General features: G+C 41.7%; 1 protein-coding gene across 2 annotated transcripts in view; it reads right to left on the bottom strand.

The window, feature by feature from the left end:
- ZFAND3 (zinc finger AN1-type containing 3) overlaps nt 1–16451 on the bottom strand; it is a 318007-nt gene extending 301556 nt beyond the window's left edge. For both annotated transcript variants that reach the window (XM_069487318.1, XM_069487319.1), the window contains exon 1: nt 16337–16451. In XM_069487318.1, coding sequence (XP_069343419.1) covers nt 16337–16407 — 71 coding nt within the window. In that variant the 5' untranslated portion in view covers nt 16408–16451. The remainder of the gene's footprint in view (nt 1–16336) is intronic.
- Nucleotides 16452–20368: the final 3917 nt, after the last annotated feature.

The following is a 20368-nucleotide window of genomic DNA, read 5'->3' as shown; positions in this document are numbered from 1 at the left end:
TAAAAAGAAGTGCAAGGCATGTCCAATGAAAACTACAAAATGCTGTTGAAAAAAAACTGAAAACATAGATAAATGAAGATATGCCATGTTCAAGGATAGGAAAACTAAATATAGTTAACATGGAAACACTTCCCAATTTAATCAAAATGCAATGCAATCCCTATCAAACTCCAAGCTGGTTTCTTGGCCGAAAATGACAAGCTGATCGTAAAATTCATACATAAAATAGCCAAAACAATCTTGATAAAGAGAATGAAGCTAGAGAACTCACATGCTTTTTTTTTTTTTTTTTTTTTTTGAGACAGAGTATCCCTCTGTCGCCCTGGCTAGAGTGCATTGGTGTCAAACCCCTGAGCTCAAGGGATCCTCCTGCCTCAACCTCCTGAGCAGCTGGGACTACAGGCACATGCCACCACACCCAGCTAATTTTTCTATTTTTTTGTAGAAGACAGGGGTCTTGCTCTTGCTCAGGCTGGTCTTGAACTGGCTCAAGCAATCCTCCCGCCTCAACCTCCTAGAGTGCTAGGATTACAGGCATGAGCCACTACTCCTGGCCACATGCTTCTTGATTTCAAAACCTACTACAAAGTTAGCATTGAAGACGGTGACACTGGCATAAAGGCAGACATCATAGGTCAACGGAATAAAACTGAAAGTCCAGAAATAAACTCTTATATTTATGGTTAGCTGATATTTGTGAAGGGTACCAAGATAATTCAAGGAGAAAGAATAATTTTTTCAACAAATGGTGTGGGGACAAGTAGAAAACTACCAAAGAATGAAGTTGGAACCCTATCTCACACCTCATACAAAAATTAACTCAAAATGGACCAACAACTTAAATGTAAAGGAAGAGCTAAAACCATAAAACTATTAGAAAAAACATAGTGTAAATCTTCATGACTTTGGATTATAAAACATTTTCTTAGATATGACACTACTGGCAACCAAAAAAAAAAAAAGACAAATCAGACTTCATCAAAATTAAAAATCGTTGTGCTTTAAAGAACACATCCCAAAAAATGTGAAAAAACAACCTATAGAACGGCAGAAAATATCTGCAAATCATATATCTGATATGGAACTAGTATCCAGAATATATACATAAAGAACTTTCACAACTCAACAATATTAAAACATACAAACCAATTTAAAATTTTGCAAAGTATTTAAATAGACATTTCTCAAAGAAGATACACAAATGGCCAACAGGCATATGAAAACATGCTCAACATCATTAGTTATTAGAGAAATGCAAATCAAAACACAATGAGATACCACTTCCCACCCCCAGGATGGCTATAAGCAAAAAGATGAGCAATGACAAACGTTGGCAAAGATATGGAGAAATTGGAACCCTCATGCATTGCTGCTGGGAATACAAAATAATGTAGTTGCTCTAGAAAAGTCTGGTTTTCAAGGTTTTTCCATATTACAGTGTGTTGCTTTATTCTAGAATATCCCTGGACGGGCTTTTGAGGTTGAAGCTATTTTGATACACTGCTGTTTACAATATGGGGATTGACAAGGCAGCCCAGAATTGGAGTATGGAGTGCTCAAGTGATCCTCCTGCCTCAGCCTCCTGAGTAGCTGTGACTACAGGCATGTGCCACCATGCCCAGCTAACGTTTTTCATTTTTTGTAGAGACGGGGTCTCACTCTTGCTCAGGCTGGTCTCAAACTCCTGAGCTCAAGCGATCCTCCCACTTTGGCCTCCCAGAGTGCCAGGATTACAGGCGTGAGCCACCATGCACTCTATATTACTTTAATAAGAGCCCCTCTATAAATTAAAATGACCCAACTGTCTTTGATTACACAGTTCAAATGCTAAAATGCTTAAAATGCCCTAAAATCACAATATAGCAGTTATATAGTGAAATAATGTTTATAGAAAATAACATGCAACAAAATAAGATTTTCAGACTATCTGAAAAATGCTAGAAATGCTAGAACCACTGGTCTTACAGTATTTCCTGTGTGACCCTATCTGTTCCCTTGGCTTCAGCTATGACCTATGCACTCATGTCACCCTAAATGATGTAGCTCATCCTCTTACCTAAACTTCAGGCACCCAAGGCATTTCCATACTTAGATGGCCCACAAGCTCTAAAATTCAACATACACAACACCATTTTTATAGCATAATAATATCCATCAAGACAGGAGCAGGTAACCTGGTTAATAAAATCTACTGAAATACTATCTTGCCATTTAAAAGAATCTAGAGGCCAGGCATGGTGGGTCACGCCTGTAATCTTAGCACTCTGGGAGGCCGAGGTGGGAGGATCGCTCAAGGTCAGAAATTCAAGATCAGCCTGAGCAAGAGCGAGACGCCGTCTCTACTAAAAAAAAAAAAAAAGAAAAAAATAGAAAGAAATGATCTGGACAGCTAAAAATATATATAGAAAAAAATTAGCCGGGCATGGTGGCACATGCCTGTAGTCCCAGCTACTTGGAAGGCTGAGGCACAAGGATTGCTTGAGCCAGGGAGTTTGAGGTTGTTGTGAGCTAGGCTGACGCCATGGCACTCTAGCCCAGGCAACAGAGTGAGACTCTGTCTCAAAAAAATAATAAACAAACAAACAAAATAATCTAGAAATGAATATGCTGATTTGGCAAAAATTCTAAGATATACTAAGTGAAAAAAGGAAAGTAGAGAATAGTGTGTAGTATGTTACTATTTGTGTTAGAAAAAGCATAAATGCAGTGCACATGCAGGAAACTTCTGGAATGATACTCTAAAAAATTTGACCATGATTCTTGCTAGAAAGTGGGACTAAGGGTATGGTCTCCCACTAAGGGATTAAGGGTAGGAGGGAGACAGCCCTTTCATAATAAAACCACTTGTGGTGTTTACATTTTTACCATATGAATACATTCCTTTTCTAATTAAAAAAAGGATTTAAAATACTATAAAACTATGCAAGTACATTTACATGCCATATGAAAAAGGATTCCTATCCAGAATACATTAAGAACTCGTACAAATGAATAAGAAAAAAGCAGATGAGCAAATAGAAAAATGAGCAAAAGGCTTGAACAGGCACCTCACAACAAAGGTTAGCCAAATGGCCAAAAAAGAAAGGTGTTCAAGTTCATTAGTCATCGGAGAAATGCAAATTAAAACCACAATGTAGGGGTGCTGGTTACATAAATTATTCACATTGTGAAAATTCATTTGATTTATGCATTTTTCACTATTTATGTTATACTTCAATAAAAAAGTTTACATTTTAAAAAGATAAAAGTACACTGACATGCTCATTCAGCAAAAAATAAACTCAATCTGTCTAAAATTAATCAACTCTCCCCACAATCCACTTATCATCTTCCAGTATAGAATCATTTAACCTTGAGATCTTCCAAAATATAAACTTTCTTCTACCAAACAAAACTCCACATACCACTGACAGATGGCACTACTGGTTACTTCTATTAAATATGAAATGTCTGATTTCAAATCAAAAGTTTAGTTTACTATATCTCAAACAAGAAACAGTACAATTAATCAAATCATGTACTTAAACTATCGACACGGTTTTGCCATCTTAACAGTAGCTTGTTTATGCCAGCAGCAAAGAAGCCTAGAGAGTGAGTGGTGATCAAATCACAAAAGGCGTTTTCCACAGCTTGTTGAGAACTGAATATTCTTCCTTGCAAGAAGTGGTCCAAAGCCTGGAACAAGTGGTAATCAGTCGGTGCTAGGTCTGGTGAATATGGTGGATGACAAGGGAGTTTCCAAGTCTAGCTTCTGTAGTTTGAGCAGAGTTGTTTGTGTGACATGTGGTCTTGCAAGAGGACTGGCCTGTCTCTATTGACCAGTCTCAGATGCTTAATCACAAGCATCCTCATCATTTTGTCCAGCTAGCTGCAGCAGACATGTGCTGTAATTGACTGACCAGGTTTCATGAAGCTGTAGTGGGTAATACCATCGCTGGACACACAATTACCTTTTTTTTATGACTATTCAGTTTTGAACTGTGTTTCGGCACTTCATCTTTACCCAACCATTGTGCCAAACACTTGCGATTGTCAAAAAGAATCCATTTTTCACCACACAGTGTAGAAATGGTTCACCTTTATGTCGTGACAGCAAAGAAAAGCAAGCTTCCAGACGCTCTCTCTGCTGATGGTCATGTACTTCATGCGGTACCCATCTATCCAGCTTCTTTACCTTGCCCATTTGTTTCCAATGGTCCAATATTATTGGAATAGCAACATCAAACCTTGCTGCTACTTCACACATAGGTTGAGATGGATTGGCTTCCACTACAGCTTTCAGCTCACCACCTTGGTCTCAAATCATCCACATCACTCATTTTCAAGATTAAAATCACTAGAACAGAACTTCTCAAACCATCGACCTACTGTGTGTTCATCAGCCACATCCTTCCCAAACACTTCATTGATATTTTGAGCTCTCTGTGCTGCATCAGTTCCACAACAGAACTCATATTCAAAAATGACATGAATTTTTGGCTTATCCATGGTTTCAGAGAAATTGCTCTAAGAAGAAAATGTGAAAGATAATCACAAGCCAAAATGTGCGTTTGAAAGAATGAGGATGTACCTTCACAAAAAAAAAAAACACCAAGAAGTGTTAAAGTGAAATGTCAGAGATATTACGTCAAAGTTAGTACTTAAGAAAATCGGACATTCCACACTTAATAATCTAATACAATTTCACTTTGGACTTAGGAATAATGGATTCACAAAGAACCTTTCATAATCTAACCAGTTTGTAAGTGGAAATTTTACACCTACCATATGTGACTGATATCATCTTTTCAACCTGTGGTCCACGTCAAAAACCCTGCTGCCTCTTTTTTCCTTTACCACCGCCCTCACCATCTCCCACCACCCAATCTGTCTCTGCTCAATCCCTCCTCTTCAGTCCCCACTGCCCCAGGTTTCAGCCTACATTCAATCTCAGCTCCCCTACTGGAACATTCTCAGAGTTGCTTCATCTAGGGTCCACAGACCCCCATGGTCCATGAAGAGAAGTACATTTCAATCTAACTGGTTTCCTTTGTAATCACAGGTGTTTTATTTTATGCATCATTCTGAAACGGGGTCGACAGACCTTACCAGATTGCCAAAGGGATCCATGACCCAAAAAAGGTTTAAATGCTCTGGACTCTCTGCTTATACCCTTCAATTCATCCTTCACACTGCTGCCAGAGTAATTTTTTTGAAACATAAATATCATGTTATCCATGCTTAAAATCTTTAATTGGTTACCAACTGCTTCTGATCCTTAAACTCAACAGCACAGCAATCAAGTACCTTCATAACTGGCCCCTGCTCATCTCCCCAGCTTCATCTTGCCTCCTGCCATACAGTGCAGCTAACGTACTGAATTGTATTCTCAATTCTCTGAAATCAGTATGCTTTCTCAATTCTTCTGTGCACCTGCACAAGCTGTTTCCCCCTGCCTGGAAAGCCCTTCCTCACCATCTTCACATGGTTAACTCCTGCTAATCTTTCATACCCAGCTCAAGCACCATCTCCTGAGAAGCCCTCCTAGCCATCCTCCAGTGCCCATCCACATTAGATGCCCCATTACTGTTCTCTCAAGAACCTTCAACAATCCCTAATAGCACTTTCCTAACAATGTTTTGTCAGTTTACTGATCTGCCTTCCCTTCTAGACTGTGAATTTTTCTGAAAGCCAAACCAAGATAGCTCATGCTTAGCAGAGCTCAAGACACATAATAGAGTGCTAACAAATGCTTGCTGAACAAGAGATTGGCTCTGGATAATGGCCAAAAGGGCCAAAGGCTGGACAGAAACCTCATTAGCTAACTAGGTGGCATCTATCTGGAGATCATCAAGAATGCAAATTGCCCATATGAGGCAAGATACTTCCACATCTATTAATCTGCCACCAATCCTCCTTCATTCAAGTTGAGAAGTTAGTGCTTAATAAATGTAATTTCCATGACCAGGCACTATAGCAACAGCTGGACAGGCATTAGAGCTCCCTAGACCTCAAAGACAATCTCAGATAATTCTTTTTTTATTTTTCTTTTATTTGAATAGATTTAGGAAGTATAAGTGGAGTTCTGCTACATGGATAATTTTTCATCCCTCACCCCCTCTACTCTCCCCCCAAGATATTCTTTTTTTAAAGATAAAGAGGCAGAGAGAAAAACCCAGGTGTCTGATTCCAACCCAGATCTCTGATTCCAAAACCCATGCCTAGCCACTAAGCTCAGATGGTTTCCTGGAGATAAGAGATCAGCATGTTCTTCATCTTTAGAGGAGTTTTAGATTGATGAAAGGGGGCCCTTCACCAGCCTCTCAACAAGTAAGAAAGGTCCTATTCCCCAGGAAGCACTACTACTAAATTCGTTAAGATTTAATGTAACTTCTCCATACATATTCATTGTAAGATCTTTTAAAAGAGAATGGTTTGTGCAAGTTGTTTATCCAAGAACAGCAAGTAAAGCAGAACATGGGCAAGACTTTGTTGAATTCTTCACCAGGCTTGGGGCAGAAAGGGGAGAAGAAAAATCAGTCCCAAAGAATGAAACTGATTGTGGCAGCAACAATAAAAGAAAGAACAGAGGTTGAATCTCCACAGCCTGCTGCAAAGAAACCATGAAGCACTATCCTTTAACTGGCTGAGAAGGTGCCTTTGGGCTTAGCAGAAGAAAGAGCCTGTGGGGTTCTAACAGATGGAACACCAATTTTGCTGAAAGCTGTTACTATTTCCACTAAACTTTAGTTTGGAATCTGCACCACAGCTGTCATCTTGTGATCTTTAGCACTTCTCTGTAAGACCCCAAGAGACTCACACCCCATACTTCAAGACCAGAATGTTTTCTTTAACCCCATCCACCTTTCACATTAGATTCTCAAAAGCCATTACAGATGTGGCCACCTCTCATATTAATAGTTTGACTAGACAATGGTGGCCACAAAGCATCTTTATTCCTAATTACCACCACTCCACTTCCCCCATCGTGTCCCTCATCCCCCTCATATTCCAGTCTCCCCCTTGACCACTTTCTGTATGTGTCTTTACCCTTCCAACTCACCTCCAAATCTGGTGTCTGAGACAGACCTGTCCAGTGACCTTTATGGACCCCAAGTTTAAACACAAAACCAAAACAGTCCATTCTTCCTATCTCTAGCTCCAACCAAAAACATACACAATATAAGTCTCTAATTTATCTATAATGTAAATGGTAGGGTAATGTATAATGTATTGGGGTAAATTTAGGGGCTTTCAACTACTGAATTAGAATATATAATCTTAGTTTAAAACCAAGGGCAAGAAAATGCAATCTGTGGGGACATATACTTCCACAGATCAGGATTTACAGTGGCTATCATTTTCTAAATTAATCCATATTGACATTACTCAGATTATAAACCCCTAAAGAGATTCTAGTATACAAAGTGCAATACTCCACACTTTCACTCAAGTTTGCATGTTATTTGCAAAGGCTTTATCATTTAAGTCATAGCAAGTGTTCCTTGATTAGATCCCACCCAATATGCACTGAAGAGAAAGATCAGCCTCACAAATAAAATGCACGGTTTAAACACATCTTGGAAATGCTACAGCACTGGTGGGAGGAGGCAGGGGTAGATTAACACTGACCGATACGCAGAAATAAGGAATACAGGCCTCAGAGGTTACATGAACATGTCCTCCCAAATCAACCAAAGAATTTTTTTAAAAAGCCAAAAAGTTCCCATATGCAAGCATTTTTGTGCGTCAACATCCAAGAACATTCCTCTACTTTTTTTTTTTTTTTTTTTTTAAGAGACCAGTCTTGTTATGTTGCCCAGGCTGGAATGCAGTGGCTATTCACAGGCACAATCCTACTACTGATCAGCACAGAACACTCCTCCTACTTTGAAAGATGAGTAGCATATCTTTGAGTTATGTTAAAAGGGAATAGCAAACTAGAGGTTTTATCTAGTTTATTGTTTTATAAAATCATATACTGTGAAGATTTTGTATATACAGGCAAAGTTTCATATGCAAACATATAAAAACTTGAGAAACCTGGTTTTCTGGATTTCAGTGGCAAGTGAAGAAGAAAAAGAACAATGTCATCCATGCCTCCCCAGGCAGAGAAAGCAAGAAATCACAAATCTAGAAATGACTCACTCTGAAATGCACCATACCTTCTCCCACCTCCAGTTCATCTTTTACTACTTCTTGCTGGGTAATACACTTCTGACCAGTTTAAGAATGACTGTATTATTCAATCTACATTATTTATCTCATTCACAAATCATTTCAGGAGATAACTTTTCCAGCACCTCTATCCATATAAGGCAATCTAGAAAGGGTTGAAATTTTTAAAAAATGACCTGGAGTAGGTAAGAGCTTTGAAAGCACAAATGTGACAGCAAAGCCCTCCACACTCACTCTGTGTTCCCCAACTTCCTGCCTCCACTCTTCCAGTTAGGTACTATAAACTTTTACAGAAAGCTTTCTTGTACAAGAAAACAAGCGACTGGCCCAAGAAGCTGACTATTTTAAGTGTATTTGGTCAGAATGCTTCTCTTTCCAGGAAGTACAGCTGACAGTGTGATTATTTTATATAAATATACTTCAACTCAGCAGTGTGTAAGGGTCCAAGAGGCATCAAAAGCTGTCACCCTACACCACTCCAATTCCACAGAAAGAAATGAGAAAAGACACTCCCCGAAAGGTCCTAAGTACATCACCAACCTCCCTCTTTGCCAGGTGACTAAGGCAGCAATAAGACTAAGACAATCCACAGCACCAACAAGACTATCCACATATTGCTTATTGCTGCCAGGTGATTACTAAGGCAGTAATAAGAGTATCCACAACCTAGAAACCCAAAATGCTGTGATGTGGTCCCACTCCCCTTGTCCACCCAAGGCCGGAGTGCTAGCAAGCATCACCAATGACCTCTCCCAGGACAGTCTTCTGCCCTGATACAAACTCAAGCCTGCCTATGATACAGGACACATCTGGTACAGCTAAATGAACAGATGCAGTTAGCTGGTACATCATCCTTCCTTTGGTTAACAGCTATAGCCACACTTCAGGTACCCGGCACTGTTTGTAGCTCTGCCTTCGGCCTTGTGAATGACAGAGCATTTTCAATCATCTTGTACCAATCCCTCAGCCTGGTCCATCACAGATAGTTTGGTTTTGCCCACTGCTGCTGGATATTCAAATATACTCCACCTTCTCTGTATATAGTGACTTGAATTTACCAGAAAATCCAATGCACGTACCCCTAATCACGTATAAAAAATCTGCCATTATGAGATTTACATTTGTAAAAGCAAATATTCTTCTACAAAAGTCAAAATCCCTTAAAAAAGGTGAGTACCTTCAAAAATTCTCTCACTAAAAAGAAAAAAGTTGATTCTCTATTAGATCAACACCTCCTTCTCCTTGTACAGGCCTCTGAGGTTGCCAGTTTAATAGTGCTCAGAGCCAAGATGATTGACTCAAAAGCTAACATGAAAAAAAATGTTCAAATTATAGACTAACTTGTAGTGAAATTTTAAGTCTCATAACCAACCAAAGGAATACTTCTCAGGAATCTGGATGAACAATAGCATCACTTCTCTCAGTGCAAATAAAATGTTAGAGCTGGAAAGAAATTTAGAGCTAAATGAGACAAATCCTTCATTTTTCAGACTATAAGAAAAAAAGGATCTCAAAAGTCCACAAGAAACTAGGCCTGAAAATCCTGGTTGCCTATCAGATCAACATTCTAGAACAGCACTGTACAACAGAACTTTCTGGAAGGATGAAAATGTTCTTTATCTTTGTCCCCCAAAAGGAGAGACACTAGTTATTGAGCAAGTTAGGACTTAAAAGTAGCTAGTGTGACTGAGGAACTGGACTTTAATTAATCTGAATTTAAATTGCTACTTATAGCTAATGGCCACCACACTAGACAGCACAAATCCACAATACTGTGTTAGATTCTGGTTATTAGACACTTTAAATAAAGTTCCTTAACCTCCCTTTCTGCATGTTACACATATAGGAAATTTTTTTATCTTTAAATATTTCAACAGCAATGTAATCTTATTATACAAGGGCCCAGAGCAGGATCACTGTTTCTCAAAGCCCCAAGTAGAATTGAGTAACATCAGTGTCATTTACACAGTTGGAAAGAAGGCCCTCTTTTCCAAACCACTCTGACACAAAGTCCCACAATGTCCAACAAGGCAGAACCCAGATGATTTTTTACGCATTTCATCAAAATTATACTATTAGTATTAGGTCACAGTCAGTCACTTTCTACATATGGCTTTGTTGAGATCCCAACTTTAACCTTTCTTCAAATAGAGAAAAGAATTTGGGGCGGGGGGGCACCTACTTTTTTATTAGGCTCAGATTCCTGTCTCAGCCACTTAGCCATGAAGCCCACCCATCCCAGGCCTGGGTAAGACAAAAGAATTTTTAACCTCAATCTCGATCTGTAATTATCATGGATTTCAAAACATGACACCACTTTGCATGGATACAAACTCCTTATGACCTACTAAAAAATCAAAATGATATCAGTTCTAACCCCCTTAGTACTCTGCTCTGAGTAAATAACCTTTTATACACTGTTCTTGGTTTCTTTTAAGGACTTTATTTGTTTCAAAGGATTCTTAGTCCTCTGATTTTTCCAGCTAAAAAAAGGTTAATTGTGAAAACTAATGTTAACTTTGATACCATTAACGATTACAAAGAGATTTTCAGTCAAAACTGTTCAGTATGATTTGATTTAAAGTACTGGATTCTCCTCATTTTTGAAGGAAGGATGCAGTGGGAGACGGTGAATGAGGAGGAGAAGACGACAAAACCAAAAGAGTCTTATGTCCTATACACTACCTGGACCTAGCTCTGAAAAGCTATTGACTCAAACCAACAGAAACAAACACCATGTATCCTTTAAAAAAAAAAAATTATCTCGGTGTTCCATTACATTAAAAGAACAAATTTCCTATTTTCTAGGCACCCCAAATGTAATCAGGAAAATGGGGCAAATAGATAATGTACTGACAGTGAATACTTAATTTAAATCATGTTATATCTTCAGATGCACACAATACTCAAAGAGGCAAAGTGGGTTCACACCTGTAATCACAGCACTTTGGGAGGTCAAGGTAGGAGGATCCCTTGAGGCAAGGAGTTCGAGACCAGCCTAGGCAACTTGCTGAGACCCTGTCTCTACAAAAAATTTAAAAATTAGCTGGGCATGTTGGCGCATGTCTGTAGCCCCAGATACTCAGGAGGATGACCAGGACAACTGCTTGAGCCCAGGAGTTTGAGGCTGCAATGAACTATGATCGTGCCACTGTACTCTAGCCCTGGTGATAGAGCAAGACCGTGTCTCAGAAAAAAACAAAAGATATACAAACAAGTTGTTTTGTTTTTAAAGGAATGTTTAAGGGGGTCTTATATTCAACGGCTAATTAGCAACATCACTGGAATGAACATTCTGCTGATTAGTGATTTATGCTATGTTCACATGAACTTGAAAGCCCAGGTTAAGCTGGCTGAAGTGTGGCAACAAGTTCCAATTGGGAGACTGAGACTGAAGAAGCAAAATGAGCGTGCAGTCCACACACCACAGCTAGAAGCCAAGCATACTACCCAGATGATGCACTCAGTGACAGTAACAGAGATGAAGTTCTGCATCAATTCTCAAAGCCTGGGCTTGGAGAGAAAAAAAAAATACATGGATTCTATTTAAGCTAGTCAGTATCTTGTGATTGCCAAAAATAAAGTGGAATAAAACAAACCATGTTATGTTTTCAATCAACTTTCTACTAGTAACAATTTCAGGAATGGAATTTATTTTGTGAGATTATTCCTATCCCCATCTCTGCCTCCCATCTTTACTTAAAATACATCTCTTATCTAGCAGATGTAGTTTGTAGGCAAAATGCTTCAGCAGCATTGATCACAAAAATGAAATACTAATAAAATCTACTTGCCTAAAGAAAATGCACACCTGGCCGGGTGCGGTGGCTCACCCCTGTAATCCTAGCACTCTGGGAGGCCAATGCAGGAGGATCGCTTGAGCTCAGGAGTTCGAGACCAGCCTGAGCAAGAGCGAGACCCCATCTTTACTAAAAATAGAAAAAATTAGCCAGGCATGGTGGCACGTGCCTGTAGTCCCAGCTACTCGGGAGGCTGACGCAGGATTGCCTGAGCCTAGGAATTTGAGGTTGCTATGAGCTAGGCCGACACCATGGCACTCTAGCCTGGGTGACAAAGCGAGACTCTATCTCAAAAAAAAATAATAATAATAATAATTAATGTACCCATGTAATATTTGTTTTATGACATGATTTGTTAGAACAGAATAGCTTCGTTTTTTTAAGCATCAAAACAATGAATAGTTTACCTGATAAACCCTATGTTTAAATATTTCATTATTTCCTAAATACCAGACTGAATATTTGTGTCTACTACATTTTAAGCTTATTTATGAAAGAAATAGTACTTCTCAAGGTTTCCATAGTATTTCATGAAATACTGTCTCCAACTGCAAAAGAAAAATACCAATAGCAATTATATTTTTATACTTAATAGAATTATTAAAAAAATACTTCCCTCTTCCATCCTAATTACCTTTTCTATTATCCTATAATACACAGTGTATGTTCTTATCCTCTTATTCTTCATGTCCTTTCTGTAATATTCTAAGTCTGCTCTTTCAACAACTTTTGAAGAATCTATGTGCCTCAGTACATTTTAAATGTCTAAACAATTTAAAATGCAGCTTCAACTAATATTAATACCACTTATATCTGTATAGTTTAAAAGTGCTTGCATGTATTTATATATTTCAACTAAAGAAAATGTACTAATCAACTATTTCATTTCAAATGTGACAATTATCAATGAGTATATTTTTTGCCTGATTACTGAAAGCCTAAAATAAGCCAAGAAAATGCTCACATTACACTAAAAGTTCTAAGTGCATGTCTCAGGGAAAAATCTGTTTTAATCCTAAAAATATTGTATATACCATACAAACAACTACCGACTTTTATACAAAGGTTAATTTTCAACAATTTCTAAGGTAGCAAAGTTTCCCAGGGAAAATATTTTCTGTCTATAAAATAACTTAATTACCTGTACCCAATTACACAATATAAACAAAGAGGGAGAAAACTATATAGAAACTAGGTGTTCTAAAGCACTAACACATTTGAATTGCATACTCCTCTCGACACTCTCCTTTCTAAATGCATTCCCACAAGAAAGACCTCAAAGCTCTCCCACTTAACCAAGCCCCACTGATTGCTGTCCTGACTGGACAATGTTGGGCAGCAAGTCCCACAGCCTGAGTCACTGAAGACAGCAGCAATCCTAAAGGAACTGCCTTTAGTCTGCTAGTGCCAGAACATTCTGCTGAGAGGCTCCTCGGCAAAGGGATGGGTGTGGGCCCTGGCTAGCTGACTTCATAGACCTACGGGTTCCACAGAGAGCAATGCTGCAAAGAATTTTTTTAGAGAACACACTCATCTTCATTTTCATGAAAGCAAAAAAGAGAAAGATACCTCCTGAATGCTATCTATCTACTTTTCTCTGTTCTCCCCGGCCACTACACCAGTTCATGCCACCGCTATGGTAGGCCAGGATTACTCCTCCAGACAGGTCTGTATGTCTGGATTTGGCAACACTCCACAAACATACATTCATACACATGTACAAAATTATGACACATACCCAGGGTACTCTCAAGATCAACCAATAATCTTTCACATTAAAGACACATGTCACTCCTTGCTCAAAGTTCTTCAGTAGCTTCCCCCTGTGCTCAGGATAAAAGTCCAAAGTCCTCAGCATTACCTATGGGAGCCCTATACCACCAATTCTTCTCACCTCCCCAGCCTTATCTCTAGCTGATCTCCCTTCACAATCTACCAATAAACCCACCGAACTTTCTGTTTCTCAAATGTGTAGTGCTCTCTCACACGTCCAGGCCTTCACGTATGCTATTCTCTCTGCCTGAAAGAAACATTCTTCTATTTCCATTCTCTCCTCCTTGTACTCTTCCTGAAGGTCTAAAGTGTCACTTCCTCCAGGCTACCTTCCTCCACCTCCATCACAGCTAGGGTAGGTGCCCCTCCCATAGAACCCTGTACAATTTATTGTAACTGTCACTTTATATAAAAGGCACTCAAATATTTGTGGAATATATGCTAAGTTTACTTTATGAATCTAACATGAATGTGGTAGTAGGGAAAACATGTTTAATATCTGTTACGATATGATAGAAACAAGGCAGCAATTCTGTTACACTTTGGTATAAAATACAAACTACACAGGTGTCTACAAACACCCTTAGAAAAAGTTAAAACACTACACACTAAAAAGAACACTTTTGACCATAAAAATATTAGTTTTTTGCTTACTACTCCTGTTAGGCAAATTGCAGTTCATAAAAAGTGTCAGATTAGCAGTTTCAAAAAAGAAGCCCTGATTGCTTATAGGTCAAGTATAACACCAGTGCAACTTTTCCCCTCTGCTACTACCAAACTCTCTTGGCGTTAGCATAACTCTGCTGACTAAAGGTAAAGAGAATTCCATTTCCTTAGTTTCTAAGCCTTGATGTAAGTCTTTCAATAAGGATTCCATTCATGATAATGGTTCCAGGGACATAAACATGTTGCCAGGAAACAGACCTCTGATACATCCTGGGCATTAGTTGCCACTGGCAGCTACTTTCTTTAGGCCACATGTCTTATAATGAGTTACAATCTGAGCATTGTGACACCAGATTTTTCCAGGGTAGCAGACTGATGTCATAAACATAATGGTACTAAGCACTCTAAAGAGCTCACCAGCTCCACCCTACACTCCCTGTGTGAAGGGGCAAATTATCCTCCCTCTCTAGGTCTCAGTTTCCCCATGTAGTAATAAAGAGATAATGGGTCCTACTTAAGATCCTTGTGGGAATTAGATTGTCCATGATAGCACTCTCGCAGAAAACCCAATTACTGTTTTCAAATCAAAATGAAGGGAAGACCATAAACCTAAAATATTTTCCCATCTTTAGGACTTCTGGTAATACCATAACTTATTTTTGACTACTGTCTTTCCAAAGGGAAATTTTTGAGAAAGGCAGAAAGATGAGAAAATGAAGATCTACTTCATCATAACCTTTGGATTCGACAAATTCCACAGCAATCTACATTGAAGATACACTTTCGAATCTTTCTCAGCATCCCAAAATCACAGCCTTAATTTCTACGTTAGCCTTTCCTAGAATATGGGAGCTAGCAAAGGGAAAATACTTCAATACTTCTTCCCAAGATGTCCTCAACAGAAGCAATCATTTCTTTCCTGCCTCTATGCGCTTCCAAATATACTGAATCTTTTTTTAAAAGAGAGAAAAAAGGGGCAAAAAGGGCTCAATCCCAAAAGCTGGTCTTCAAAGTCTCCAGTTTCCTTACTGCAGAACTACAGTCATGTAATATGACGGAGGCACCTGTCAGGTGGCAATCGGTGAAACTCAAAGTGTTACAAGGAGAATTTAACCTGGGGGGAGGGTTCCCACCTCACTTTTTTTTTTTTTTTTTTTTTTGCCTTGACACAAGATGACCAAGTAATAATATACACTACCCACTGTGAACATTTTTATCATTTATATGGAGAAAGAGGGGAATGTGAGACCCAATTTCCTCAATTGGCTCTCACATTCCCCAAGCCAGGCTGACGAGATTTTGTTGGGTTGACAAGAAAATTTTACAGATCTCCTGAAACATGTTTAAATAAAGGTGAGACCTCAACAGCCTTATGACTTTACCCTAGCCTGGGCTCCGGACTCAATTTTTACAAATGGGTGACGTGTGAGCAGCTTCCTAAAAGCAAATGGGGCACTGGGATATAATTTAGGAAGTGATGATGCAAGTCTCTGGGGAACAGGGAGGAGGGGAGGTGAAAAAGTCAGAGGAAATACCCTCCTGGTGCCTGGGCACCAACTCATACCTAGGCGGGGAGGAAGGGCTGGCCTCCACATGCCAAAGGAAGGGGGCACCCCTACTCCACCTGGAGGAGCCAACACCGCCCCCTCAACGCTCCCCCACTGCCCTGCCCCCCTCACCCGTGGCCCGGACGGCCCCCGTCGGCCGGAGCCTCAGGCCGGCGAGTCCCAGAGGGTGGCAGCGCACCCCGGGCAGGGCCTTTTCTGCCCAGCCCCAGCTCCCCACACGGCACCCCTCCCCGGGACGCGGCCCCTGCCCCCTCCCCGTAGGCCCGGTCAGGGCCCAGCCCCCAGGGTTCCGGCCTCCAGGGCCCCGAGGCCTGCCCAGGCAGCCCCGGCGCCCGCACCCCGGCCCCCGCCCCCACCCGGCCGGGCACTTACCCCCAGAAGCCGCAGGGACAGCGAGGCGGCAGGCTGGGCGCTTTGCTACGCTCGCTCCCGGCGTCTCCCATGGTGCTCGGCGGCGGCGGAGGTCGGCGGCGGCAGCGGTGGCGGCGGCGGCTGGGCCTGGGCCCCGCTCGAAGGAGGCGGCGGCGGCGTCGGGGGGCTCCGGGCGGGGGGAGGGGGAGGGAGCGGGCGCGCGGGCGGGCGCGAGTCCGGGGCTCCGAGCCGGGATTCCAGGCCGGTCAGCTGGAGGCGGGCCGCACCACTCGGCCTGCGGAGACGGGGGGGCCGGGGGAAGCGCGGCGAGCAGTGGGAGGGGAGCTGAGGAGGAGGGGCGTGCGGGTGAACCGAGGACCGCGGGGGAGGAGGGAGACCCGGCGCCCTTGGTAGAGCCCACCGCCGCTCCCCAGCCAGAGCGATGTCCCGTGTGGCGGCGCGGGGAAGGACCTGAGGCCCCCGCCGGCTCTGGAGTCGCAGCGGCCGCTGTGAAGCCTTGGGCCCGCACACTCCGTAACACCCTCCCCTCCCCCGAAGGCTGTGCTGACCGGACAATGGCCGCTCCGCCCCCTCCCCTCCTCACGCACCCCTTCCAAGGAGTCACAATGGTCTCGCCCGGGGGAGCCGCCGCCAAAGCCCAGCAGCTGATCAGCTGGGATCCGGGCGTGCCACTTTGTTCAGCGCCTCAAAGGCAGAGTCCGGGGCTGCGGGCAAAGTCGAGAGCGTCAGGCTATCACTCGGCGACGGACGTCTGAGGCCTTCGTATTCTTGGAACTTTTAAAATCTGAGGCAAACTTGCCTTCCCCCTCTCTGAAGAAGGGGAGCAGGTTTCTGAGTACTCCGAGGCACGATGCCTCCCCCCAAAACGCGAATGGTACGCCCCAAGCGGGAGGGGTAGGACTAGATTAGTTGTTTAGGATAAATTGGGCCAGTCCCAGAGCGGCGGCGCATGCGCCCGGAGACCCCGCAGCCGGGCGCGAGGAGGGGCAGAGAGGGAGCGCTTCCAAACCCGGAAGCCGGGATGTGTGGGTCCATAGCCGACGGGAAGGTCCCCGGAGCTGCAGCTCTAGTTCCTGGGCAGTGCTGTAGAGCATTTCTCCCCAAACTCCCTGGGAGTCGCTCTTTATTTCCGGTCCCCCGACACCCAACCCACTCTTCCAGTTCCACTCGGAGAACTGGTCTCCTCTTGGCAGTAATGAACTTCTGGGAAATGTCCCTCCCTCACCCCTCAGCAATGGCGGGGGTGGGGGTGGGGAGAACAGTGTCTTGGTCAAGTTCCTCGCCTCTCCTCCCCCACCGGTGTCCCCAACCTCAGAGCCACAAGTTCACGCCCTATGCCTAGGCTAAGAGAGCCTCACTTCTTCCTAGAGCGGATAGATTTAGTTTTGGGAGGGGAAAGAAGGGAGCTGTAGCCAAATGACAGTGATGGAAACTGGTAAGTGACCAAAGAAGTTAGAGCCACTAAAAAGTGAGTCCTTTAATGCTCATTGTCTTTGATCCTGAACTCATTCTGATCTCCAGCCAGTTGTGAGCAGAGAAGCCAATTATTGATGACTAATTTCAACACAGAGGAAAATTCTTCCAGACCTCTTGGAGGGGTGACCCGCCAAGGCCCTTATGGGTGAACTTCTAAGTTCCTGCTATTTCCAGGAAGACTTCCTGTTCTTAAAAATAGCCTACCTGTACACTCCTTACCCCAGGAGGAGGATACGAGAGCCTCAGAGAGAGGGTATTACCTAGATTAATTTGATAACCAAATGTTCCTATTTTATTTCTTTAAATACCAGGTCACATTTGTTTGTGCATTTTCTGTGGGTTTGTTAACACTGATGTCGTTTCCTTTGGCCTCTAAACTTATAAGGAGCTAGGCTTACATTTAGCTTAGTATCCAAAACATGCTGTTGATGTTGAAGACAATGATTGCAAAAATCGAATCACTTAAAGCCAAAGCACCCCAGAATGCGAGTGCTGATTTATTATGCATAGTATTTAGTTTTGATTTGGTGGATTTTCCAAGCCTGCAATAAATATTTCTGTCAAAAGTCAGTAGAAAGAATGAAGCCATACAGAACACCTTGCTGTCATTGGATTTATTTTATCCTTAAATCTTCACTTAAACTGACATAAAATTGCCACATACATGAGATTAACAAAGTGAAATTAAGTGGGACTCTATTGGCATCTTGATGATTGTCTTTTGTGTATGGAAAAGAAAACCCCAAAACCAAAAGGAAACTTTAATATAAAAAGTGGTTGTCATCTTGGAAACGACATGCCTGCCTGTGTGTTTGCCAGTTATTCTATTCAACAAGCATTTATTGAGTACCCAGTATGTACAAGGCATTTCCTTAAGCCCTCTAGAGACTAAAAAGATTAGTGAAATATAGCATTCACCAGCAGAACTCCATACATATAAGAAGTTAGATAATATGGCTCAGTCTTCATTTTCTACTCTTCTCCTCTATGCACCCTGCAAATCGGCCACTAGTTGCCATTCCTCAGGTACACCTTACTTTTTTATGTATTTATCCCTTTGTCCCTCCTATTCCCCTCTATCTCAGCTGTCCTTCCTTTGTCTTGCCCAGCACATTCCTACTGCTCTTGCAGGAGCATGTTACCTCTTTAATGCCTTCCAAAAAGGCAGAGCTGGTCCGTCCTTCCTTTGCCCGCATAATCCCTATTATAGGACCAGAAAATTTACTTTTTTTTTTCTCTTCTTACAAAACCTACCTTCAAAAGGACTGCAACTGGGGCAAACTCGATCCATGTTTACTGAATGGAAGAACTCATCAGGTAAAATCTTAGTCAAGGTTCTTGTCTGCAAGTAACAAAATCCGCTTAAACTTCCTCATACAAGCTATAGTCCCAGCTACTGCGGGGCTGAGGCAAGAGGATCGCTTGAGGCCAGGAGTTCAAGTCCAGCCTGGGCAACAAAGCAAGACTCCATCTCTAAAAATAAAAAATAAAAAACTAGCTCATAAAAAAATATATATGTGTATGTATAGAGAGAGAGAGAGAGAGACAGAGAGAAGGAAATAATCTTATAGAACCCAAGGGCATAGAGAGCAACAAGATCTCCTGAAACAAGGTCCTAAAACATCAATAGGAAGCCAAGTGGCTATTTCTTCAATGTCTCTTTTTGTCTGGTTCATGTTTTTCCATCTCTGCTTCTCTCTACAAAGCTGCTTCTCTCCTCTGCAGATCTGCTTTCACTGCTTTTCTGAGAACATAGTCCAAGTTTACCCAGCCTCACTTCAGGAACCCACAGAGATTAATTAGTATCTGTGAATCCCAGTTCCCAGAAGAAGAACCTCATTGGTTCAGTTTGTGTCTGTTTGTGTACTCTTGGCACAATTGCCTTTAGCCAGTGGGGCAATGTGTAGTCAAGGCTCTTTGTTGCAGTGCAAACATGGTTCCCAGAGGCCCATCCTTGTAGGCTATAGTTCTCAAAGAAGGGTAGCTATGTCCTCTGCAAAAATTCCAAAAGGTGTCCACCACAGACCAAAAAGGAGTGAATTGCAGCCTAAAATTCAAACGCATAAAGAACAATGGACATGTTTAAGAATTTTCTAACAAACTAATTCCTGCTTAAACTATTTCAGACGTAAATTTAAATGGCACTTCCTAAAAGAAGCCTTCACTGACCCCCGCCCCAATCACAATTGTGTTGCCCCATTATTATCTTACATGGCACCCTTTTACTTTATAGCACCTATCACAGTTTATAATTAAATATGTCTATTTTGTTCACCATGATATAGACAATGCCCAGGGCACATTTGGTAGGCATTCAACAATTATTTGTTGCATGAATAAAAAGGCACAATAAGTTGTTAATCAATGTGAGACCCACATATAGATTAACATCCTAATTAGATAATCCTGGAAGAATGTCTCAGTCACCATCCCACCCTTCCCAGAACACGTTGAAACTCACTGCTAGGTTTTTTTGTCACATTATAGTTGTATGAAATGAGACAGAGTGTTCATCTGCTTCCTCTTACGATGTTCCTAGCCAGCTAACTCTTCACT

The sequence above is a fragment of the Eulemur rufifrons genome, chromosome 15, assembly GCF_041146395.1.
Source record: "Eulemur rufifrons isolate Redbay chromosome 15, OSU_ERuf_1, whole genome shotgun sequence".
In the NCBI taxonomy this organism is placed as follows: domain Eukaryota; kingdom Metazoa; phylum Chordata; class Mammalia; order Primates; family Lemuridae; genus Eulemur; species Eulemur rufifrons.
The sequence above is the reverse complement of the archived record's forward strand: the minus strand, read 5'-3'. Positions and strand labels throughout refer to the sequence as shown.